Genomic DNA, 27,375 nt, shown 5'->3' with positions numbered 1-27,375 from the left:
ACGAGAACGCAAAACTGGAAAAAAGCTCTGGGGGTGAATAGTGTGGAGCAGCAAAACTGGTTATAGTCCACAGAGAAGAGTGGTGCTGTTTCAGAGAGGAAAAGATGATATTTCTCTAATCTACAGTTGTGCTCAAAAGTTTACATACCCCGGCATAATTTTTGCTTTCATGGCCTTTTTTTCAAAGAATATGAATGATAACACAAAAACTTTTTTCTCTACTCATGGTTAGTGGTTGGGTGAAGCCATTTCTTGTCAAACTACTGTGTTCTCTTTTTAAATCATAATAACAACCCAAATCCTCGTATAACCATGATACATACTCCAAGTAAAACAGTAGACAATTGTTTTACAATTTAATCTCATAAAATAAGCAACCAACATTTATTACAACTCAGTCAATGAGATAGGGAAGTTGGATCATGTTAAATATATATTTTCTTAAAAGTGTGTACAGATAATTAACAGTTTTTACTAAGATATATATATACAGTATACAGCAAATAGTGAATAGCTTGAGCATTTTCTGTAGATGCAGCAGAGCTGAAAAACCATAAAGGGCACATAGTGAAATCATAATGGATGGATTGTGCTAAAAAAACAAGCGGAGTTCTGTATATGTGTAACACCATATACATTATTATTACCTCTTGCATTTCCAAAAAGTAATCCTGATGCAGGATGCACAAACTTTCATCTTATATTACTTTGTTATGTTGGTATGAAAACTTTTTTTTTTTTTTTTTTAGAGATGCAGTGATGATGAGCTGAACAAATAACATAACCTATCATAACAAGAAAATGTCTAGTGATGTCAATTACATGAGCAGTATGTATAACTTAACTGTACAGAACAGAATTAATGTCCCTGTCCATTATGTGCTGCAGGTCCGTTCAATAAATCCCACCATATAACCATCGATAAGCTGATAATTGCCTCCCTCCTATACAGTCTGTTAGCAACGGGCCTCATCGATGTTTCTTGCGGATAATGATAAGTTCCTGGTGTACAGTGCCAAAGTTTGGACGTTTCCTTGGATCATATTCCCAGCATCGCAGCATTAGCTTATAAATATCTTCTGGACACATATCTGGGGCAGGCAGGCGGATTCCTGCAATCAAAAGGAAATGAAATATTTAAACATAGAATATTGACTGATTTTGTCTATAACGTCACCTCAAATTGATAGAAAAGAACCTGATTGTACAGCTTGTCCATTAGCACACATACTTACACACACCATTAGTTGTCCCTCTGAGTCATATATTAATGACCATTTACATTATGAGGGGCATGTTTGTATAATCATCTCATACAATTATGGTATATCCACAGGATCTAACGTAAATGTAAATTAAGTGCGGGTCGCACATTTAACTCAGTGTTTCTGTAAATGTAGAGGTCGTTGGACATCCTTTACAAATGAAAAGAGAGCCCAAGGAATTCCGAGGAAAGGGAATGCCAAATATCTATCCTTTAGCAGTGACGTGCATCAGGGCCTTATTCTCAACATACGTAAAGGTCCCCAATCTTATGTACATTTAAGGCACAATCACTGGAAATGGGATCACCACTTTAGGGTCTGTGCATACGTTGCAGTTTTGTCACGTTTTTTTTTCTGCTCAGATTTGTCACAGAACCTGATGGATTTCCTTGTTCCAGCAACTGAAGTCTCATAACCTTTGCCTATTTTTTCCTAGCAGATTTATTGTAAATCTGCAGCATGCTAATTCTTTCAGCGTTTTTTTCTGCAATTTACACGTGTACTGATTGGGGAAAAATTTGCAACCAAAACGCATGTAAAAAAAAAAAAATCGAGTCAAAAACTTACACATCATATATTCCTAAAAAGAGTTGCAGAAATGGTGTAGAAATTTCTGCTGCAAATACCCAACATGTGCACAAACCCGCACACGTCAGGATTTCTGGCAGAAATTTTCCTAACAAAAACCGGACATTTCTGCCAGAAATCCGCATGTGTTTTTTTTCCGCGTTTTTTATGCGTTTTTTGCGCGTTTTTTATGCGTTTTTGATGTGGGGTTTTTTTGCGTTTTTTCCAAATGCATAGAATAGCGGGAAAAACGCAAAAAAACCCACAAAATTAATGAACATGCTGCTTTTTTACCGCGATGGGGTTTTTTCGCGGAAAAAAATGCATCATGTGCACAAAAATTGAAGAATGCATTCCAAATGATAGGATGCATAATGTATGCATTTTTAATGAGTTTTTAGATCGTTTTTATCGCGAAAAAAAACACAAAAAATCCTGAACGTGTGCACATACCCTAAATGTAATCGCAGCAAAAGGTGGCGCAAGAAAGTATTAAGTTAAAAGGGCCGAATAATATTGCACGCCTCACTTTTCAGTTTTTGAATTTCCTCAAAAATTTAAAATAAGTAATTTGAAATTTCGTTCAACTTCACATTTGTGTTCCACTTGTTGTTGATTCTTCACCCAAATTTACATTTGGTATCTGTATGTTTGAAGCATGATGTGTGGGAAAAGGTTGAAAGGTTCCAGGGAGCCGATTACTTTCGCAAAGGCACTGTATACGGAAATGCACGGCAGATTTATTGTTTTCTACATCAGATCACTGTACAGTATCGGGGGTAAAGAATACACTTTCCAAAATACAAATAACCATTGCAGGTTCTGATTTAGGAGGGGCTGCTAGGAGAAGGGAGCTTAGAGCTAACAACTCAGCAGGGTTCGGAATCCAGCTCTGCATGAAAATGGTCTACAAGATCAGTAAAGGCAAGATAGGCTACGTTCACACTAGCGTTGCGCCGCCCTGCGTCGGCGACGCGACGCACGGAAAAACGCGCGCAAAAACGCACGCGTTTTGCGACGCGTGCGTCGTTTTTTGACGAAATCGGACGCAAGAAAAATGCAACTTGTAGCGTTTTCTTGCGTCCGACGCTAGCGTCTAAAACGACGCACGTGTCGGAAAACGCATGCAAAAAGACGCACGCGTCCCCTATGTTAAACATAGGGGCGCGTCGCCGCTGCGTCGCCGACGCAACAGCGACGCGACGCTAATGTGAACGTAGCCATACTGAGACATGAAAAGCGCATGGTGATGAAAGCTGAACACACTAGAGCTGGGAATACCATACAGTGAGAACAATCGCATTGATCTCAGTCATGGTGGATTGTAATTATTTCTTGAGATTCTGGAGCTCACCGTATGTCAGATCTATTCTCTGTATTTCTAATTCTTATCGCAGAGGAGTGCACTAACCTTTTTCTATAGCATCTCTAGTTTGCTGGTTGTTCATAGCTGTATATGGGACTGCACCAAGAGAGAAGGCTTCCCAAAGTAAAATTCCAAAACTCCAAATGTCAGTTTCCGAACTGTATCGACCTAGAATAACAATGCACAGGGTATTACCAATCTATGGTCACAAAGGCTGCCCCACACGTAGAATAAACATTGCAGAGGTTGTACAATATGGGATAATCTATTGCTTTCAACTGGTTAAACATAACGCACAAAATCTGAAGCCTTTCAGCTCACGCTTTTATTGTGTTCAGCATGTGGAGCCCTTAGTCCATTGAGATGAGCTCAATCCTACCAACAGCGATTTGAAGTCCAAGCCAATGTTTTGTTTCAGTTTCTAAACAAGGTGCATAGTTTTGAAGGTAAGGAAGACTCATCAGATCCTCATATTAAAATCCCAAATGAAAAATTAAAATTCAGTCTATGACATTTAAGCCAATCAACATTTATTGAGATCCCAAAAAAGAAGAACATTAAATAAAATTACTTGCAATTATGTTTGTGGCTCCATTAAGATATATAAATGAGGAATGATTGGATGCTACCAATCATTTAAATGCGTAATCAAAGGATTAATGGGAACACTAAATATGTAAATACACTCCTCTCCACTTTAATCCTATCTCATAGTATACACTCCTCAACAATTAAATTGCAAGACTATAAAGGAAGAGTCATGGAATTATGACAAACACAGTATGCATAGACATGGTAATGATTTGCAAACGATTAAAAAAATGGAAACAAAATTTTAAAAACTTCTCGATTTTTTTAAACAACACCAAGCCATATGTTTCTTGTGCTACTGTAAGTAGCCTTTGGGGTTTAAATGTGCTACCATGTCCTGCAGTGACTCTGAACTTTTCTTTCATTGAACACATCTTGGACACCTTTGGTAAACAACTGCAAAGGGAGCTGCCAGCAGCAGATCTTGATGCTTTAAAGCGTGGCAGAACAATCCTCAGACAACCATTAATAACCTTAGTGATAGCAGCCATGGGGTGTAAGTGTATTTCAGCGCATGGCAGTCAATTGATACTGAATAAATTGAGATATTTTGAAAATGTTGTTTCCATTTTTTCATAATTTGCATATCATTAACATGACTATCCATCCTGTGATTTTCACAATTCCACAACTTTTCCTCCTTGGTGTTATAATTTCAATGCTGCAGAGTGTATAAGCCATTCATTCATGTGTCTCTAGAAATCTACTTTGCGGTCTCCCAACCATTCACCAAACAATACATGGCTGTAGGGGACCCTACTGCAGCAGGTGCCTAAGTAACAGGAAATTAGGAACGCTATATCCTGCAATCAAACAAAGTCACAGATTAAATTGGAAGTGACCAGAAGAAATTGATGCCTGCATTCTCTGCAAGATTTATATACAATTATTTGTATAGACAATATAGAAGATCATCCATCAGGGGCCTCTATCAGGGTACACTAACAAGGTATTTCAATACAGGGATAGGGCTGCAAACAATACTTTTTGCACATGTGATGAAAAGCCTAGTTTTGGCTCTGTCTGCCGACAATCTATACTAGATCTACTATTTCCTTTGTGAAATTCAGTTTAGATAAGTCTAATGCCCTGGAGAAACATCATAATCCTAGTATAAAGAAATACCATAGTTAAGAGCTTCCGGCGCCGTCCATTTAACAGGAATCTGCTTCATTCCTCCAGTGGATGAATATACTCCATCTGCCTCTTCTCTTGACATACCAAAGTCACTAATCTTCAAGACATTTTTTTCGGTCACAAGACAGTTGCGTGCTGCAAGATCCCTGCATTTAAAAGAATGACATTGTGGAAAATGAAAAAAAGTGTAGTTCAATGCACTTCCAGCCTGATTTGTACATGGTGTCTACACTAGATTTCTTACGACAGACACAGAGGATCTCTACAAAAAAGGTATCAGTTTTATTGTGTGACAAGCACATACAAAGCCATATCACTACTCCTATATGTACAAATGTGCTTTTTTGTAAATGCATTAGCTTCTTTGGATAGATGGGGCCCAGCTCTAGTTGGTCCTAAATCTTTTGCCTCTAAGCGGCATCTAAGTTCGGTATATCTCAGAAAAAAGAAATGCAAGCAGGTTATCAATACAGTGGCGGCCACATACAGAAGAGGGCCCCTGTGAAGGAACAGTATATGAGACCTTCTTTATGTCTATGACAGCACCTGCTTCCTGATTTAAAGGTGAAAGTGGGCCTTCTTATCTCTTGGGTTCATGTGCAGCTGCACACATTGCAACAATGATATGTCCGCCCCTGAATAAATGCCAACTTACTGATAAAACATTGTAGGTGGTTGAATCGGGTGAATTTCCAGTACAAAATTATACATCTAATGAGGTTATATAGCTGTACACACATGCTTTATCATTGGTTTAAACCTACATAATACCTGTTAAACAGGAGATGTTGGGTATCCTTTTAATTTTGCAAACATCCATTAATCAAAGTTTGCACGGTCTGTTTTTGTTGACCCATTTGTACATATTCATTAAAGAACTATTGATTGAATCTCCTCCCAGCTTGCTTGTTTTTATCAAGTCATTGAAATCGGAGGGAAATCAATATGTGGGCTGAAGAAGCAGAGAAGTCCTAATTCTCTGAAAAATTTCCTAACAAAATGTGCAGAGCAGTCATATGAGGGCCTAAGAGGGTGGGGGCCACTAGGAATTTAAGAACAAGTGCTCTGAATTTCCTACTTCTCCCTGGTCTCTGCCATTGCACAGGCATTGCCTCATTCCCAACAGTCTTTATTTTTGCCAGGTCTGCTCTGAGATTGACAAATAGCTGAATCTGAAGAGTCGGAGTTTCAGGCTATGTGCACACGTCCGGATTTTTAGCGTTTTTTTGCGGAATTTCGCCATAAAAACGCTATAAATCCGCTAAAAAAAGCTAACATTATGCATCCTATCATTTAGAATGCATTCCTCATTTTTTGTGCAGATGTTAGCGTTTTTTACCGCAAAAAAAAACGCATACCGCAAAAAATCCGGACATGCTCTATCTTTTTGCGGATTTCCTATCAAAAAGGACATTCCGGAAAATAAAATAAAAAAACGCAAAAAATCCGCAAAAAACGCGCAAATTCCGCGAGAAATCCGCGCGACAAAAGCACGCGGATTTCTGGCAGAATTCTCAGGATTATGTCAGGAAAAAATCCTGACGTGTGCACATAGCCTAAAGGCCCCTTTAGATGTGTTGGTAATCAGGAAAGAATGTTGTTTCAACACTTTCAAGTCGATTATCGGCTTCCAAATAATGCCAAATACTAGTTAAGTGGTTGTATCGTTCATGCTGCCATTAAAATAATCTCTATGGGCAGAAAATTCTGTAAATGAGGAGAACCTGATGTAACACCCCTCTCAAGACCCCTGTTGTTTAATGTGTGGAAAATGTACTATATTACATTTTATCCTTCTGGAGAATGGAGTTCCTGTTAGGGGTGACAGGGTTAACTGTAGAGCTGGCCCATAAGCGGGGGAGGAGTAATAGGGAACTGTGTTTCAGTTCTTGATTTACAGTTAAGTTGTTATAGAAGACAAAAAAGCACACCCTGAGAGGAAGGTTATCATCACTGGGTGTGTGAGGCAGACAAGACAAGAAAAGGGAGCAAGTCTCAATAAGAATCCTGCAGTGGCGGTAGTTCCTCATTGCAAGCAAGTTGGGGCACTTAGAACTGGAAAAGCTAAAAGAAGCTGTGGGGCTAGCCAGACCTGGAGATCAGCCATGAAGGAAAATGGAGTCAGCCAGGCTGGGGCACGTCAGTAAGGTGGTAGCTAGTGTGACCTCCCATACACAGCTCCCTTACACTGTTCACAAGAGTGCAGTTAGGGTGCAGTGAGCACAGCGAAACACAATGACCCATGTGGTCCTGTACTAGGAAGATGGAGTTACCCAATTTGTCCTGTTCATCTGTACCATTTCTCACAAGTAATATGCCGCCGTCCATAACCACTATGAATGTGTATCTGTATTGCACAGAAGAAAACAGAAAGCTTTATTCCTGCAACCCTCGGTACATAAGTTTTACTGTCAGTAAAAAGGACTTTCTTTTTTAGACCGATGTCCGCTCTGAAACTGCTATATGAGGCAGCTTTACCCCTACAGCAAAGGAGGACCACCATAACACTGAAGCCCACCATAGTCAGGAGCTAAAAATTAGCTCCAATAATCCCAAATTGCTGCAGAGCTGTGCTTTCAAGCTCTATTGTAAAGAGTGTAGGAGCAATGTGCACTAATCTATGTAGCTAGTAGAAAACAACTGCTGAAAAGTAAATTAATATATTGTATATATAATAAATGACAAAAATGCTTGTATTTACAAGCACTATCAAACGATATCCATCACTAAATAATCTTTTAACTAATTGATTTAATTTACTCCACAGACACTTTACAGACATTGTCATCACTGTCCCCATTTGGGCTCACAATCTAAATTCCCTAATACTATGTCTTTGGAGTGTAGGAGAAAACTGCAGTACCAAGGGGAAACCCAGGAGAAGATATAGGCTCCTTGCAGATGTTGTTCTTGATGGGATTTGAACTCAGGATCCCAGCGCTGCAAGGCTGCGGTGCTAACCACCGAGCCACTGCACTAGCCTAATACATCCATATGTAGGACAAAACAGTATGTGGACTGTCTGGTTCACATGTATGGAGCAGGCTCAGAAGCTGAGCCCGAACCATACCCAACAGTTCCCATCTGAGCTATATAACTGGCACCTGCCTGTAACAACAGTGACCAAAGTGAGTGCTCATCTCTGCCAATTAAATGCTACTGTCAACCACTGACAGCATCATTCAAATGGTGCCATTTCTGGTACATCTCGTAAATGTTACAAAGATAAAAAAAAAATCTAAACAGTAGATTTGCATTTTTTGGACACCAGATCTCCCTAAAAAATGCATTAAATGGTAATAAGAATATTGCATGTACCCTAAAATGACATTACTAATATTGTCAGCTTGCCACGCAAAAGACAAGGCCTCATACAGCTCTATCAAAGTTAGGCTGACGCAAACCAATTTCATTTTTTTTTTACAAATTGGTTCTTTTTTAATTTAAGAAGCGATAAAAATTTGTCAAACAGACAAAAAAACAATGGAAGCCTGGTACTGCTGTAATCATATTGACCTGAAAAATAATGCTGACTGGTCATTTTTCTGCGCAATTAACACAGAAACCCAAAAAGCAATGGCAGAAATTTTTTTTTCCACTATTGCATCACACTTGGAATTTGTTCTAATTTTTTTCAGTAAATTTTATGGAAAAAAAAAAAAAAATTACAACCCACCCCGCAATAAACAAGTCTTTATGTGGCTTTTTTTTAATGGAAACATTTAAAAATCATGGCTCTTCAAAGGGGAGGAAATGGCAAAAGTGCAAAAGTGAAAACTGGCCGTGAAGATTAATGTCCTTTTAGACAAAAATTCCCTTTGTAAGTCAAATATTTCACAGAGAGCGATGTAGAAGTACAATCTATATATATATATAATTGTCTAAGGAGTACTTCCGTCTTTCTGTCCTCAACTTTCGTAACGGAAATCCCGCGTCGCTGATTGGTCTCGGCAGCTGCCTGTCATGGCTGCTGCGACCAATCTGCGACGGGCACAGTCTGATTAGTCCCTCCCCTACAGTCACAGTGCCCGCCGCCCGCTCCATACTCCCCGTAGTCAGTGTCCCCAGCGCTCCGCTCCATGCTCCCCGCAGTCAGTGTTCCCGGTGCTCCGCTTCATAATCCCCGCAGTCAGCGTCCCCAGCGCTCAGCTCCATACTCCCCGCAGTAAGTGTCCCCGGCGCTCCGCTCCATACTCCCCGCAGTCAGTGCCCGCTCCATAATCCCCTCCAGTAACCGCTCACACAGGGTTAATGCCAGCGGTAACGGACTGCGTTATGCCGTGTGTAACTCACTCCGTTACCGCCGCTATTAACCCTGTGTGACCAAGTTTTTACTATTGATGCTGCATAGGCAGCATCAATAGTAAAAAGATGTAATGTTAAAAATAATAATAAAAAAAAACCTGCTATACTCACCCTCCGTTGTCTGTTGAGCCGCTCGCGCCGGCCGCCATCTTCCGTTCCCAGAGATGCATTGCAAACTTACCCAGAAGACTTAGCGGTCTCGCGAGACCGCTAAGTCATCTGGGTAATTTCGCAATGCATCTTGGGAATGGAATATGGCGGCCGCATCACACAGCTTCGTTGGATCCCAGGGGTGAGCATATAACTTTTTTATTTTAATTACTTTTTTTTTTTAACAGGGATATGTGCCCACACTGCTAAATACTGCGTGGGCAGTGTTATATACCTACGTAACTGGGCAATATACTATGTGGCTGGGCAATATACTACGTCACTGGGCAATATACTACGTCGCTGAGCAATATACTACGTCGCTGGGCAATATACTACGTGGCTGGGCAATATACTACATAGCTGGGCAATATACTACGTCACTGGGCAATATACTACGTCGCTGGGCAATATACTACGTGGCTGGGCAATATACTACGTCGCTGGGCAATATACTACGTGGCTGGGTAATATACTACATAGCTGGGCAATATACTACGTGGCTGGGCAATATACTGCGTGGACAAGGATATTCTAGAATACCCAATGCGTTAGAATCGAGCCACCATCTAGTACTGTATATTAGACATTGTACTTGAATTGTCACTGCATTTCACCTAGATCCAGTTATTGCCATTTATCGTTTGCTTGATATTAAAACCAATCGATATATCTACAAAAGACAGTGTGAAGGAACTTTGAAGCTGTGCGTTATTTTTATAAGATACCACTGCAATAACCCTTGAGTCTCTGTACCTGTGAATACAATGCTTGCTTTCCAGGTATTCCATCCCAGCCGCTGCGTTCTCTGACATCCTGATTAGTTCCTTTGTTTTCAGTCTGGGGCCTTCGTTCCGCAAGAATGTCAAGAAGTCTCCACCTACGGGTGAACAACATTATTGCATCTGTCAGCATATCATCTGATCATAGATCTCAGATTAAAAATTATCACATCTCCCCATATATAATGTTATCACAGGACAGAGTTAGTGAGATAAGTGAAAAAATAATTCTACGCCTTTAATTAAAAAAAAAAAAATCTTCAGCTAAACTCCCCAAAGTTACAACCAATATCCCCCAACAACAACATTTCACTATTAGGCTATGTGCACACGTTCTAGATTATTCGCGGATTTTTTTGTGTTTTTTGGCGGTATTCCATGGCAAAAACACATAAAAACGCATACATTATGCATCCCATCATTTCCAATGAATTAAGCAATTTTTGTGCACATGTTGCGGATTTTTCCGCAAAAAAAAACACATGCGGAAAAATACGCAGCATGTTCATTAATTTTGCGGATTTTTTGCGGATTTCCCACTATGTTTTTGAATTGGGAAGATCCGGAAAAAAACGTGAAAAATCCACACAAAATCCACGCAAAAACACGATAAAACTGCGAGTAAAATGCGTGCGGATTTTATGGGGAAAATCTCCGGTTTTGCTCAGGAAATTTCCGCATAAAATCCTGACGTGTGCATATAGCCTTAAGAAACTGAGCAACAGTATTAAAATTGCTTATTTTACTTTGTTTGTCAATGCTTGTTAGGCTAGGATTACATCTTATTTTATTACTACATTAGGTATAAGTCAAAACACAAAAATTGAGCTTGGTTTACGTCGGTATACATGCAGCACCTAAACTCATGTTCACATCTAATATATAAAGCTGAATGTGTGTGTGTGTGTATGTGTGTATGTCCGGGATTGGCATCTGCACCGTTGCAGCTACAGCCACAAAATTTTGCACAGTCACACGTCTGGACCCCGAGAGCGTCATAGGCTATGTTGTGAGGCGAAATTTTAACCCCGCGCTTTCCAATTCGCCCCTATCTACATAATGGGGGAAAAAAGTGAAAGGAAAAGTGTTGGAGGCGTCGCAGCTACAGCTACAAAATTTTGCACAGTCACACGTCTGGACCCTGAGAGCGTCATAGGCTATGTTGTGAGGTGAAATTTTTACCCCGTGCTTTCCAATTCACCAAACAATTTTGCCCCTATCTACATAATGGGGAAAAAGTGAAAGGAAAAGTGTTGGAGGCATCGCAGCTACAGCCACAAAATTTTGCACAGTCACACGTCTGGACCCCGAGAGCGTCATAGGCTATGTTGTGAGGTGAAATTTTAACCCCGCGCTTTCCAATTCACCAAACAATTTTGCTCCTATCTACATAATGCGAAAAAATGAAAGGAAAAGTGTAGGAGGCAAATTGACAGCTGCCAGATGTGAACAAGGGGGACATATTACCCTCGGCACACGTTTCACCACAAATACACCAACCTCGCCACATAAAAGTCAAAACACAAAAGTCGCCACTCAAAAGTCGCCACGCGCAGAACTCGCCACATGCAAAAACTAGGCTCTTGCAAAACTCGCCACAAGTGCAAAACTCACCTCATGGAAAATTTGCCACACGCAAAACTTGCACACGCGGAAAAATTGCCATATGCACAAAAGTTGCAACACATGCAAAAGTTGCCTCACACAAAACTTTCACATACTCAAAAGGCACCACACATAAAACTCGCCACGCGCAAAACTCGCCATGCGCAAAACTTGCTGCACACAACTTGCTACACTAACCTGTCACATGCAACTCGACACACAAAAAGTTGCTACACGCATGTTGCCACACGCAACTCAACACACACAACTTGACACATGAAACTCGCCCTAAAACACACACAAGTCTGGTATTATCCTTCAAAAAAAAATCTGATTAATAAGCAGACAAACTACAACAAATGTACCATATAGGAAATACGGCAGCTGTCAGTCACATGACCTGTCTATTATGTGTATGTGTGAGCTAATATATACTGCCAGGGGGAGGGCTTCCTGTTGGCTGGGGATTTATCAGGCTGCCAACTTAGCTTACAAATACTGAGATAAAAATACTGAGCAAATAACGTGTGAACGAGGTCTAATACAGGAGGAGATGACACACAGGTATATACTATATACAGGAGCAGATGACCTACAGGTATATACTATATACAGGAGGAGATGACATTCAGGTATATGCTATATATAGAAGATGACATGCAGGTATATACTATATACAGGAGGAGATGACACACAGATATATACTATATACAGGGGAGATGACACACAGGTATATACTATATGCAGGAGGAGATGACATACAGGTATATACTATATATAGAAGGAGATGACATTCAGGTATATACTATATATAGGGGAGATGACACACAGCAGGTATATACTATATACAGGGGAGATGACATACAGGTATATACTATATACAGGAGATGACATACAGATGTATACTATATATAAGGGAGATGACAAACATGTATATACTGAGGTGATGAGGTGAAAATGAGAGGTGTGAGGTGAAAATGAAAAGGTGTGAGTGCAAAATGAGAGGAGTGAGGAAAAATAGTGGAGTGATCAGAAAATGACAGATGTGAGGTTGAAATGACAAGTGTTAGGGGGGAATGAGAGGAGTGAGGGAGAAAATGAGAGGTGTGAGGGGGAAAATGAAAGATGTGATTGGGAAAATGAGAGGCGTGATGGGAAAATAAGACAAGTGAGGTGCTATAACTAACCACAGATATTTACTATGCCCAGGCAACGCCGGGCTCTTCAGCTAGTTGGCTATAAAGCGCACAAAACCTACAAGAAGCAAAATGAACATAAACCCTCTTGTAACTAAATAAGTAAAAAGCAAAAGTGCATTTAAATAACTCAGGGTTCTTACTAATACGGTTTTTGATCAAAAATAGCATAAAAGCCATCCCACCTTCAGCAAGGTGACCCTGATCAGGATGGTCCTACACTGTAATATTAAAAACCTTACAATGAGTCAGAGTTCACCTCAGTGCATGAATAAGGGCAGAAAAAAGGCCGAGTCCCGACCTGTGGACACCAGCCTAGGGAAGCTAGACTGCAAATATACAAAAAAAAAAACTTATAGGCGGCTGCGGGCTGCTATTTTTAGGATGTGGAGCCAACGTCCATGGCCTCTTACCAGCCTGAGAATACCAGCCCCCATCTGTGAGCTTTAGAAAGTCTGGTTGTCAAAAATGAGGGGGGGGGGGGTAGAGACCCAACGCCGTTTTTTTAAATGATTTATTTAAATGATCTAGAAAAACATCATAGGGACCCCTCTATTCTTGATTTGATAACCAGCCTTGCTAACTGACAGCTGAGAGTTGCAACCCCCAGCTCTGAGCTTTGCTTGGCTGGTTATCAAAAATGCAGGGGAATCCACACCAGATTTTTTATTTATTTATAGTGGGTGCAGTTAATGAATACCCCCATCAGCCGCCGCCTGCTCACTGTTATCAGGTGAATATAACTCTCATCATTCTCCTCTGCTCGTGCTCATCACCGGCAGAGCAGGGGAGAATGATGCGAGTGGTCTTCAACACTACCCGCCTGGGAACAGCGCTTACTGTACCCCTGCTTCCCTGGAGCCCGTGCGTGTGGTACTGATGCGGCACATGGTTGCCACATGTGTGCCACAAGTATTGCACACATGGACACAAAGACACTGACATCTCTGGTATCAGTTTTTCCGGTACTGAAAATATCAGGACGTGTGAAACCGGCCTAAGAGCAGCATGATGTAGTGACACAGAACCTGATTCCAGTGATGTGTCACTTACTGGGCTGCTTGCTGCAGTTTTGATAAAATCCCTGTTTTATCTGCTGCAGATCTAAGTTCTCTATTATCCTGCCCGGACCACTGATTGACACACTGTGCATAGGCATAAAGCTGCCAATCAGTGGTGGGGGCAGGGTTATGGAGGCCTACCTGGCAGCAGGTTTACTAGTCCTTTAGTGATAATCTCCTGCAGTGATTATATCAAAACTGTAGCAAGAAACCCAGTAAGTGGCACATCACTGGAATCAAGGCCTCTGTCTGCTGCTCTCAAATTCCCTTTAAAGAACTTGCTTGTCTGTGCCTTCTTATAATGGTGAAATAACTAAAATTCTATACAATAAAAAACACCATTAGGGCTCTTTCAAACATCCCTGTCTCCAGTACGTGTGGTGACAGTTTTCACATATACTGGAGACACTGACACACGAAGAAACATTGAAATCTACGTTGGTGTGCACATGTCCGTGTGTTGCCATGGACCATGTGTCCATGTGACCCACATGTAGACATGTCCATTTTTTACCAGAAGCACAGGCCATAAAACGTCCTGCACACCTGCACACAGATGACACACTGGGCTGTCATCCGTGTGACACGACACCTGAGAAGCAGTGGTACAGTAAGTGCTGTTCTCCGGCACCGGGTGCTTAATACTGCTCTCATCATTCTCCTTTGCTCTGCTTGCAATCAGTGTGAGCAGAGGAGAATGATGAGAGTTGTATTCAAATGAGAAGAGTGACAGCAGGTGCAGCTGATGGTAGTATTCATCACCCGCCGCCTGCTATAAATAAATATTATTTTTTTTTAAATGGCAATGGTTCCCCTCCATTTTCTATAACCACCCAGGCAAAACTCACAGCTGAGGGCTGCAACCCTGCTGCAAAGGGTCCCCATGCTGTTTTTTTTTTAATTATTTAAATAATTTTAAAAAAAAGTTGTGGGGTCTCCCCCCATCTTTGGCAACCAGCCTTGCTAAAGCTCTTAGCTGGGGGCTGGTATTCTCAGGCTGGTAAGGGGCCGTTGATATAGGACCCCCCAGCCTAAAAAATAGCAGCCCGCAGCTGCCAAGAAAAGGCACATCTTTACGATGTGCCAATTATAACGCTTTGCCTGGCTCTTCCCACTTGCCCTGTAGAGGGTGGCAAGTGGGGTTCATATGTGTGGGGTTGATGTCACCTTTGTATTGTCAGGTGACATCAAGCTCACGGCTTAGTAATGGTGAGGCGTCTATAAGACACCTTTCCATTACTAATCCTATAGTTACATGGTAAATAAAGACACAGCCAGAATAAAATATTTTATTAGAAATAAAACAAAACACAGTTATACTCATCTAACACCCATTCCACTGAATCTCTCGTTCTCCTGTAATAAAACAAAAATAAAAAACAATATCCCTCACCTGTCAGTCGTTCTGTCTCATGCCATAATCCATGTCTGGGGGATTAAAGGGACACTGTCACCTGAATTTGGAGGGAACAATCTTCAGCCATGGAGGCGGGGTTTTGGGGTTTTTGATTCACCCTTTCCTTACCCGCTGGCTGCATGCTGGCTGCAATATTGGATTGAAGTTCATTCTCTGTCCTTCATAGTACACGCCTGGGCAAGGCAAGATTGCCTTGTGCAGGCATGATCTACGGAGGACAGAGAATGAACTTCAATCCAATATTGCAGCCAGCATGCAGCCAGCGGGTAAGGAAAGGGTGAATCAAAAACCCCAAAACCCCGCCTCCATGGCTGAAGATTGTTCCCTCCAAATTCAGGTGACAGTGTCCCTTTAACAGTTTTCGACCTGGACGGTGCCAAGATGCGACTGTCCATGCTGATAAACCACTGGTGAATGAGAATGTTTCACGGTGATCTGCTGTGAAGACACTGAGCCTGAACTGTGGTGATCTCATCACTGACTGTTTCCCACGGTGCTGAGGTCACTGCAGTTCAGCCCGGCTGGGAACGCAGCCTTAGTGACTGGCAGTAACCACGATGATGTCACCGCTGCTCACTGATACTGCACTCGCAGCAGCTCAGTCACCAGTGGTTCTCAGCCTGGATAGTCTCACCACCGGGGAAGCTAGCTTGTACAACTTGTGACCAGTGAGGCTGCTGCAGTCAGGTGCTGGTAGGATGTTTCCACTTCAGTGATACTAAGGGTATGTGCACACGTCAGGATTTCTTGCAGAAATTTTCCTGACAAAAAAACGGATATTTCTGCCAGAAATCCGCATGCATTTTTTTAGTGTTTTTTCATGCGTTTTTGACGCGTTTTTGGTGCGTTTTTCCCAAATGCATAGAATAGCGGGAAAAACGCAGAAAATCCACAAAATTAATGAACATGCTGCTTTTTTTACCGCGATGCGGTCTTTCGCGGAAAAAAAACGCATCATGTGCACAAAACATGCAGAATGCATTCTAAATGATAGGATGCATAATGTATGCGTTTTTAATGAGTTTTTATAGCGTTTTTATCGTGAAAAAAACGCGACAAAACCTGAACGTGTGCACATAACTTAAGACTGTGACCGCTGTGGCATCAGGGGAATCATTTTGTTTGTTTTGCGTGTGTTCATAAGTTGCATAACAAGAATGGGGCAATGATGGATACCTCCATAGGGCCTACTGACTGCCAGGCATATAAATTAGGCCATCAGCTTTAATATTCTGGCACATGCACTAGCAGAAGACAGTGTATGTGCAGCATCCATGGGAATGCATCATGTAACTGCCACATCCATCCTTGTAGTGTCCCACAAAGGCCCACATAAGTGCTGTAATATTTAATTTTAGGCATGCTACCAATATACAGTAATTAGTCCTTGTTTCCGCATATCTGGCAAAACAGATTTGTTCCACCAGCAAGGCAATGTAATGCTGGAGGGAAACTGATGTGGAACCAGATCATATAGTTTTCTATGGGATTGCACATATTCATCTGGCACACCAGTTGCTGCAGTGTATCATTCAAAAAGTCAGATCAGAAAGCTCTGTTGCATTTTTGATCTAGCTCAGCTGTGTGCTGTAGTAACCGCTGAAAAAGCATCAGCTGCTATCAGTTAAGGCATAAAAAAACAGTTCTGGGCGGCCTGGATATATGGAAACCTGGCCAATTAACTATTATCCAAGTGCTATTATCAGTGAGCATCACCACCCTCTGCCACACGATGGCACTGTAACTTTTCTCTGTACTAGGAACCTTGATAAACTTACCCTGTACCAACTCCATTACAATGTAAATCGGATGTTTCTGAGTACAAACTCCAATTAGTTTGACGATGTTAGGATGACTATATTGCTTCAAAATTCTGTCAACAAAGAAAACACAAATGTGATAGAGATTAGAATAAAAGAAAATAATTGTGACCAACATTGTACAAAATCAAACAGTACATTAAAGGGTTAATTACATTATTCGACCAAAATATTTAGCTATCTTCATAGGAGCCTCCTGTAGTCACTGCGTCTTAAAGGAGCTGTAGAGACAGAGACCCCGATTCCAGTGATGTGTCACTTAGGACAAAAGTCCTTTATGTGACTGCAGACAGCTGAATCATGACACTGTGCGCACACTGTCTTGATTCCCCTGAATTTCCCGTGCTGGTCAGCAGTGACGTGATGTATGCAGTTTCGCTCATTTGGCTTCTCTCAATAGTAGTGAATCGAGAAAAGCCAGACATGTCTAATCGGCAAATGCCCACAAGTATAGAAATGGCATACATCCGGTATTGTGACTGCTGACGAGCACAGGGAATAGTGACAGTGTGAGCACCGCCCGCTGTCAGGATTCAGCAGTCTGCAGTCACACGCAGTGAATGCAGAATTTTGCCATAAGCCTGGACAGCCCCACCAAGGGTATGTACACACGAAGTCTCTAGGTAAGGACCTACCCGTTTAATTTTTTAAGTAAAAGAAGATTCAGGATGATACTGGCAGTGTTTTTCTTCTAGAGTTTTTTTTTCTGTCTTTTGCGCTATATTTTGTGATGGCTGTGTCACCAACATTTTATTCCTACATTATGTATGTTAGGCCTCACTCACACGAGTGTATACGTTGGATGAGTGCTATGTGATGTTTTATTAGATAGCACTCAGAACAATGTTATTCTATTTCAGCATGAAAAAAAATCGGAGCATGCAGAAAATTGCAGTGCAGATCGTATGGCACGCACCTATTCAAGTGTATGGGTGAGTGGAAATCATTGGACTGCACTCGGATGACATCCGAGTGTGGTCTGATTCCTGCAGACTCACAGAATGGAGGATATGGAGAAAGTTTGTTCTCCTTCTCCTCACAGTGTGCTACGATTCTATCATCCAAGCGTGTCAGAACACACTACACTGACTCTGATCTGACTGTCTTGCATCCGAGAATCTATGTTCCAGTGAGCAAGCCCTAATAGTGAGCGGCTTCAAAGTGAACGTCACCAGAACAATGATCAGGTCAACTTCTTTTAACCTCTTTGTGGCTTCTGAAACCTGAAGCATTTGAGAAAATCTAAAAAAGAACGAACATATGTCAACTAATGAAGAGCGATCGTTATCGGATAAGGTATTATCTGAGCATGCAGCAGCAGCACATGCAGGGATTGCCTGTTTGTTAGCCTTGACTGATGCTGTAGATCAGCCTCTGTGTCCCTCCGCTCACACCTCCTGGTGGTTGGCGTCGGTCAACTGCTTTCCCACCTTGTTACTCCAGTCTTTTAAAATGAAATACTGAGCCACAGCTACCACCTGACCAAGTGATCTCTTTAGATCCACCCTTCCAGAAACACTTCTTCCATCTTTCGGTGGCAACAGTTGGTCACAAGTGCTACACAACATTGAGGAACCACATTTTCTGCTGCGCCCCCCCTCCCCTTACATCTATGCAAAGCAAGTATTTTTAACATTGCAGTACATAGATTCTTTCCTTGTAGAATTTTTTAAGCATTCCAAAACTCACCCGAAAAAGGTATTGTGCGCACATTCCCTTGGTTTTCCTAACATTTTTAGTTTTATATACCCTGCTCCAGCAATTCTACGTATTAATCTGTGTCCTGCTTTCTACATCATCTTTTCCCTACCACTATGTTGGACCACCCCTCCATTTACTGTCTGTAGCAATAGACGGAGATATGTTTCTGGAGTATATGAAGAAATCAGCATTAACTCCTCATACGCCATACATGCCAACTTATTCTGAAAAGTTACTGGAGAATATAGCTAACAAACGTCAGACTTTGAGGACAGACAGAGTTGTCATGTTGTTGTTAACTTATCTTTCCAGGGCGCATAACTTAGAAAAGAACACAGACTTCTGCCATGTCCAATCCCAGCCAAGGTACAATATAAATAGTTGTACTAAAGTTTGCATAAATTGGAGAACTTTAACTCCTCCAGCATGAAAGAAAATTTCTCCTAGGTGACTTAAGCATTCTGGGTCTACAATAAAAATTCCACGCTTCAAGTTTCCCATTTCCTAGCAGAAGAACAGAATACTTGGATGGAGCAAGTAATTCTGTGTCAAATATGAAATATTTTTATAATGTGTGTCCGCTGAGTGAATTTTAACTACAGGATTGAAAAACAGAAAATATAGGAAGCCGATGAAACTTTATTTCCTGCTTATCTATCTGAAGTGGATATTTCTGTGATACAATGCTTAATTGGAACTCATAATCCAACGCATTGTAAATGTCAGCAAGTTCTGCATGGTGGTTGACTTGTACGTGCTCCAGAGCAGCTCATTTCGCTCCAAGACAGGACAATTAGGTGCAGTCAGGCCAGAATGGTGGCTCAGTGGTTAGTACTGTTACTTTGCATTGCTGGGGTGGTCCTGACCACCATCCCACCAAGGAGATCATCTGCAAGGAGTTTGTATGTTCTTCCTGTGTTTGGGTGGGTTTCCTCTGGATACCCCAGTTTCCTCCCACACTCCAAAGACATAGCGATAGGCTATTTATAGTGTCTCAATGGAAACAGTGATTAAGATATCTATAAAATGCTGTGAAACATAATGATGCTATATAAGTAAGCATAATACATAATAACAATTATAGCCAGGCCTGAAAGAGCCTGGGCCACCTGCCCACTTATGCAAATCCATTTCCCTACTCTCACTACCCTTTGCCACACCTGTGCTGAGTGGGCACTAACAGTTGTACGCTTTTTATTTGCATACAAATATCTATTAGCAGTGTTTATATACTGGGGTGGTGGTCCATGGTATGGGTGCACACAGAACAGGCTGAGCTACATGTATGTAGTAAACAGGCTGCCAGCCCAGGGTGGGTTGAGACCCAAGCCTTGGGAATACACTCTATTGGTTAAAAGCCTCTAGCTGGAGGCCCTGACATCTGCATCAGAATGAAGCTAAGGCCAAAGGGAAGCTGCGAGCTAGGGCGACCTAAGCAGTTCTATGTATATGTTCTCATAGTAATCAGACAATGTAATGAGATAGACATACTACCCACGTTCCCCCTTGAAAAAAAAAAGTATAATGTTGTGCTGTGTAAAGTCAATAGTGTTGTGAGTTAATGATGTTTGTATGTGTAATGATTTCCATTGTGATAAAGCTGTATTCTGCCCAGCAACAGGTAGTTGACTGGGACATTGAGAGTTAAAAGTTTAGACTGACCTAGTAAGGGAGGGGCTATGTAGCAAATTCAGAAAGGAATTTCTGGTATTGAGACAGATTAGGTCTGGAGTGGATAGAAAGAGAAACTAAGGTTTAATGTGAGCAGTGCCACATAGAGGGTGTCCCTGAGGTGAGTGGAGACCGAAAGAAAGGGATAGGGAGATCTGGAACAGAGGTGACTAAAGGTACCGTTACACTAAACGACTTACCAACGATCACGACCAGCGATACGACCTGGCCGTGATCGTTGGTAAGTCGTTGTGTGGTCGCTGGGGAGCTGTCACACAGACAGCTCTCTCCAGCGACCAACGATCAGGGGAAAGACTTCGGCATTGTTGAAACTAACTTCAACGATGCCGAAGTCCCCCTGCAGCACCCGGGTAACCAGGGTAAACATCGGGTTACTAAGTGCAGGGCCACGCTTAGTAACCCGATATTTACCCTGGTTACCATTGTAAAAGTAAAAAAAAAACACTACATACTCACATTCCGATGTCTGTCACGTCCCCCGCCGTCAGCTTCCTGCACTGACTGAGTCAGCGCCGGCCGTAAAGCAGAGCACAGCGGTGACGTCACCGCTGTGCTCTGCTTTACGGCCGGCGCTGACAGTCAGTGCGGGAAGCTGACGGCGGGGGACGTGACAGACATCGGAATGTGAGTATGTACTGTTTTTTTATTTTAACTTTTACAATGGTAACCAGGGTAAATATCGGGTTACTAAGCGCGGCCCTGCACTTAGTAACCCGATGGTTACCCGGGTGCTGCAGGTAACACAGGTGTCACACACGCCGATCCAGCAATGACAGCGGGTGATCAGCGACCAAAAAAAGGTCCTGATCATTCCCCAACGACCAACGATCTTCCAGCAGGGGCCTGATCGTTGGTCGCTGTCACACATAACGAGATCGTTAGCGGGATCGTTGCTACGTCACAAAAAGCGTGACGTTGCAACGATATCGTTAACGATCTCGTTATGTGTGAAGGTACCTTAAGAGATAGTGATCTACAGGAGACAGATCCTGGGAGAGGACGCCTAGGAACAAGGTCCAGAGTGTATTACTCTTGAAAGGAACAGGCATAAACAGAATTGAATACGTGAGAGGAGTAAAATGCCCAGGCGGGAGTTCCAGAGCATCAGCACTACAGAAGATAAATATCAGCCATACTAGCTCCATTAGGGGAAAGAGGAAGCAGAACCACGGGACGAATAAAATTACTCTTTCTAAGCAGGACTGTAGTGTCATGCTGGGTTGTGGTGAAGTAGTGATAAACAGTAGAAACAGAGGACAAGTAGAGAGAGTAAAGAGGCCAAGTAAAGACAGAGAACAATAGAGAAAAGAAGGAATTGAAACTCTGTGGAAAATGCTTTGCATTGTAAAAGAAACATTCATAAGACCGTGTAGCAGTATATCTTGTATATGTTCCCTACCAAGTTACCATTCAGTAAAATATGTATTTTTAGATGGTGGTCTCCCTTATTGAACTGTCCAACACCTAGTCCTGGCAAACCAGTATCATCGGTTACTAGCAGCCTGCACGTGCCACGCCTACACACTCAGCCAGGACCCCAACTTTCAGGTAACATGCCGAGGCATAAGACACGAGTGCCTTGCCCACGACTACCCCACGCCATGTTACACCAACCCTTGTGGAGAAAGTATGTAGTCATACCAGCCAGCTGCGGTATCCTGTTTTTCCTGAGACTGCGCAACAAAACATATACCAAATACCTACAATGTCTCGAGATTTGGAATTTTAATGTTGGGAAGTATGAAGATAGTGAGGTAGGTACCTGACGTGACAGTCAATGCAGCAATATGTAGAAGAGGAAGAGCTGCTGAAGGGAAGACCACAGAGATGAGAAAAAACACAAGCTACTAAGCTATGTAAATCCCCTTAACTGGTGGTAAATGTTACATACACTGAGCACACGCTATAGATCTTAAAAAGGGATGTGAGATCCCACTCTGAATGCAAGGATCTCAAAACCAGGTTTCTAGAAAGTCAGACCCTTTCAAAGGACATTAGAGATACTTCTGCAAAGTTTTCTTACTGGATTATATTTTTTAAAAATCACCACTTTGGGCTGCCCATTGTTTTATTAAACAAAAAAGGCAGCCCCAGATTGGTGATATGCACTCTTTAAATTTTGCTTTTGTTTAAACAAACTTTACATGATCCAGTAGTACAAGTGAATATAATAAACTATGTAATATATATTATCAGCTAAATGTTTCTTTCTGCAATTTTGAGCTACTTCTTAGCTTGTCTGAAACACTGCACAAATCTGTCTAGTACAAGAGAAAATGGACTGACAGCTCTCTAAAGTGTCAGATTACAGAGGGTAGAGGGAGGAGGGTTGAGGAGCAGAGTGAGAGGCAGAGACATAGAAGGCCATTCTGCTTGCTAGTAAGTGTTTTATTTCACCGCAGGAATGGGTTCCCAGCTACACCACTCAGTAGTGCTATATAATAACTTCTGCACTGCTAACGGAACTGAATATGTGCCACTTAGAGACAGAAGAGCAGGTATTCCTTATGCCTTTGTATGCTCTGGGTATGGGAGACATCATAGTAGCAAGTCTCCACCCACTAGCTCAGAGGCAACTGAAAATTAAGAGCTAGAGCCAGTAGACAGTACAAATTTACACAATAAAATATACATGGTAGAATAGTGTTTTTGCTAATGTACTCATTTAAGAGTGTATTCTGTATAGTCATCTTAAAAGAATGTAATTTCCAATGTCATTGATAACTTTCTTAAAATGTAGTTTAGTCAGATGTATATTTTAGTCCACAGATGCATTTTATAGCGGCTACCTCAACTGACTGGAAAAGAAATTCAACATGACAGATTACTGATTTTGGCAAACAGAAGAATATGGCCAGCTATCTCAAAATATAATTTGCACATAATTTTATAATGATTTATCTTATGGAAATGGCCAGCTTGAGAGATTTCATTAATGGAATGCAAACCCTTTGTTTTGGCGTTAGCAACTTTTCAAGAACAGTATCCAACATCAACCCAAATAAAAATAAGCCGAACGCAACAAATCAATTGATATCTGTCTTCATTCACCATCTCTCATGTGATAAGTAGGGCTGGTAGTTATCAGAAAATGGTATAGATTGGTCTTTTCAGACAGCTCCAGTATTTCCCAGCTTTAGGTTATGTTCACGTCACATTTTTGCCCCATGTCAGTGTGGGATTCCATCCGAAACTCTGAAAATTCAGGTGTATTTGCCGATGGGACTCGGTCTAACCTCCTTTTCAGCAGTGTCTGGCCCATTACTTGTTGACTGCTTTGTCCTTGGATTCCCAACCATGCAAAAATTCCTGGACAGTTTATAAAAATAGGGCACATTTTTCCCTGTCCCCTCTTCAAAAAAAATAAAATGACGTGTCCTTGTTTTTTTTTTCTAAACTGGAAAGACTTTCAGATTGTTATAACTATATTTATCATCTTGTTATTGTTCACAGTGAAGGCAGCTAATATCTTCATATAGGATTTATGGTCTGTAGACATTTATCACTTATAGTGTTAATGATTTATTATGGTTATCTAATATGCTGTTAAAAAAGTGGTCTACCACTGTCTTTTTTGAGAAGTTTTGCAGAAAAAAATCAAAAATCAAGTGGGCAACCCTCTTTTGTGCCCACCTCAAAATGGTGGACACTGCTCCAAAAGAAGTCAGGCACAGCCCAATGTGACTGTCTCTTTTTATTAGTCAGTGCCCCCATCAGCAGATACACCTGAATCCCATTTTTTTCAGGGCATCAGACAGAAGCCACCGACATTGCAAAGATGTGATGTGAAACTGGCCTTACTAATATCCATTGCTAGTTTTTGTGCGTTCACACAAACAAAAATATAAGCAAAACCTAGTGCTACAAGATATAAAATGTGTCCTAATATTGCATTAGTTCCTCTCTACATAAAATAGCATGCTGCCAAGAAATGTTATGTACAAGCCACAGGTTCCGGTTCCCTATCTTTTTGTAACTGGTTAATCAGTAACTTGCCGGGCAGGAGGTATAAATGTTATGTGACAGTTGCTGGTGGAAACCTTTGTCTGATGCCATTTTCCAGGAGTAGCAATGTTCTTTTGTAGAGGCCCCGACCTGACAGCCTTTTCAAGCGTATAAAGCACAGGTGAAAAATGAATCAATATTAATGTGTCCACTGATTGTAATTTGATATACAATCTCAGCACTTAATGACTCTACATGCTGTTACTGTGTCAGATCAATGAGCAGTGCCTGGATATGTCCGTTAGACGAGAGCAATTGAGTGAAATTAATGGTTGTGGAGCTCGGAAAGGAATAACTTGCCTGGAACACTGCTTTGTAGCGGTAGCAGCAAATGTAATCAAATTCTATACAGTTAGAAAGACACAGATCAGTGTCCTTACCTGGCCTCTGATAGAAACTTGTCCTTTAAGTCCGGAGGTAAGGTTTCTCTGCAAGTTTTAACCGCAACTGGCGTGTTGTCAGCACCAAGACGTCCACTGAAAACCTCCCCAAAGTTACCCTGTATGAGAAATTACATTCAGAAATGAAAGACTTTTGTATATGGCTCACTCCCCAAAGATATGCGGTTTGCTGCAACGTTTAAACCAGATCTCCGCTTTGCACTGATGAGGGGCAGTACCCCGAAACACAGTGTCTGCAAATTGAGATTCTGGTTTGACTATTATCCTAAGTCATGTGACAAGGCTCGTTAAAGGGTCAACATTGACTTGTAGGATTGCTACCTTCCAATAGGTGGTACTAGAGTTCTAGCTCTCTTCCTCTCTGAAGAGACAATTTGCATAATTATAAAGTATCTGTAAGCTTTCCTTACATATGGTTTCTAGGAAATACTTGTATTCTCCTAAAGATTATGCTCCTCTTTTATTCCTCCTAGGAAATGTATTAATAAATTGCCAACTGGATAATAACATTCTACTTAATTGGTTTACCCCTATGTATGACGACACTGTCCAATCAGAACAGATAGTGTCACACTGTATAGTGACACACCGTACTGACAAGGGGAATTGTAATGCCCAGGTGTCAATTTGTTCAAATATTTCTTGGCGGAATAACAGAGGAACAGTATAATGCCTTGATAAATTTACTAATAATATCATTGAATTTAATAAAGGGGCTCTAATCAATTGTGTATAGCTAATGCCTTGCTTCACAATTGACTTTAGAATCACACGCAAGCTCTACAAAAAAAAAATCAACATAAAAGGTTATTAGTTTCTACAATCACATTATTTTTCACAATGCACAGAATCAGCATATTTATTGTTATATGGACCAAGTTCAACATAAGTTTTCTTTTTTTGTATCTTTGTGACTTTTTTTTATCACCTTCAGCCCCTCTATGCATCATGCTTCACAGACAATTCTCCTCTTATCTGCTAAAAGTAAAATTCGCAGCAGCACCCTGCTTCTCCTGAGTGCTGCCGGCCCCTTCATCTGCTTTCCTGGGTGGTTATTAAGATGCCACACTTTTTCAACTGCAGTACTCAAAGAGAAGTGGGACAACAAGCATCATTTTTGTCATTATAGATAAAATACTAATACATATTTGTAATATGAATGTTATAAACACCATACGTACACACACACAGCTCTGCTGCAGCCATAGTACACACACAACTCTGTAATAGTCTGTATCCACGGTCCGGATTGTTGGCGCTTTGGACGGAGCGGAAAACCCGCTCCGCCCAAAGCGCCGCCCCCTTCTGTACGTGCGGTGATTCCAGATGTGTTAATTGCACACATCCGGAATCGCCGCACCCTATACATACGACCCTGTTATTTACCTTGCGGCACGCTGCATGTCCGTAAATGCAGGGCCGCCGGATGCCCTCCACTATGCTATAACATCTGGACGCTGTAGTTGTACGCAGCATTCAATCTGCAGCTAATCCGAATGTAATCCGGCTCGTGAACACACAGTGCCTTGCGAAAGTATTCGGCCCCCTGGAACTTTTCAACCTTTTCCCACATATCATGCTTCAAACATAAAGATACCAAATGTAAATTTTTGGTGAAGAATCGACAACAAGTGGAACACAATTGTGAAGTTGAACGAAATGTATTGGTTATCTTAAATTTTTGTGGAAATTCAAAAACTGAAAAGTGGGGCGTGCAATATTATTCGGCCCCTTTAACTTAATACTTTGTTTTGCTGCGATTACAGCTGCAAGTCGTTTGGGGTATGTAACTATCAGTTTTGTACATCGAGAGACTGAAATTCTTGCCCATTCTTCCTTGGCAAACAGCTCGAGCTCAGTGAGGGGGATAACTGTAGATGCCAATGTGTTTGAAATGAGACAAAGTTCACTTCTCCTGTACTGTGTTAGCTCTACTGTACTGTTACTTCTGATCTCACTGAGAGGAAAGTGTCAGTCATTGCATGTCTCACACTGGTAACACCTCCTTTTTATGTAAATAAGCCCCGGAGGCAGATTCTCATGCAGATCAGTGTAGGGCCCAGGGATCTGAACAGTGCATTTACATATGAAGAAAAATATGTATTTCTCTAGAATAAGAAATTGGATTGCAGATATCAAGGTGCCATTTTATTCAGCTTCCTATGACCTGCCTGCCCATATGGATGGCTTAGGAGGGTTAATCCTAGTGACAGATTTCCTTTAAAGACTATCAATTACATGACATATGGTAACTTGTATAATCAAAATGACTGAAATTTTTGAAAAATAATTTGTTGGTTATTTTTGCCTAATT

At 41.4% G+C, this 27,375-nt stretch overlaps 1 protein-coding gene across 1 annotated transcript in view; it reads right to left on the bottom strand.

Moving 5' to 3' along the window:
- Window positions 1-343: 343 nt before the first annotated feature.
- FES (FES proto-oncogene, tyrosine kinase) overlaps window positions 344-27,375 on the bottom strand; it is a 259,267-nt gene continuing 232,235 nt past the window's right edge. Inside the window, exons 14-19 of the mRNA XM_069766154.1 lie at window positions 25,041-25,159; window positions 17,221-17,315; window positions 10,138-10,261; window positions 4,915-5,072; window positions 3,244-3,366; window positions 344-1,112 (exon numbers count right to left, since the gene is read on the bottom strand). Coding sequence (XP_069622255.1) covers window positions 970-1,112; window positions 3,244-3,366; window positions 4,915-5,072; window positions 10,138-10,261; window positions 17,221-17,315; window positions 25,041-25,159 — 762 coding nt within the window. The 3' untranslated portion in view covers window positions 344-969. The remainder of the gene's footprint in view (window positions 1,113-3,243; window positions 3,367-4,914; window positions 5,073-10,137; window positions 10,262-17,220; window positions 17,316-25,040; window positions 25,160-27,375) is intronic.

The sequence above is a fragment of the Ranitomeya imitator genome, chromosome 4 (assembly GCF_032444005.1).
Source record: "Ranitomeya imitator isolate aRanImi1 chromosome 4, aRanImi1.pri, whole genome shotgun sequence".
In the NCBI taxonomy this organism is placed as follows: Eukaryota; Metazoa; Chordata; class Amphibia; order Anura; family Dendrobatidae; genus Ranitomeya; species Ranitomeya imitator.
The sequence above is the reverse complement of the archived record's forward strand: the minus strand, read 5'-3'. Positions and strand labels throughout refer to the sequence as shown.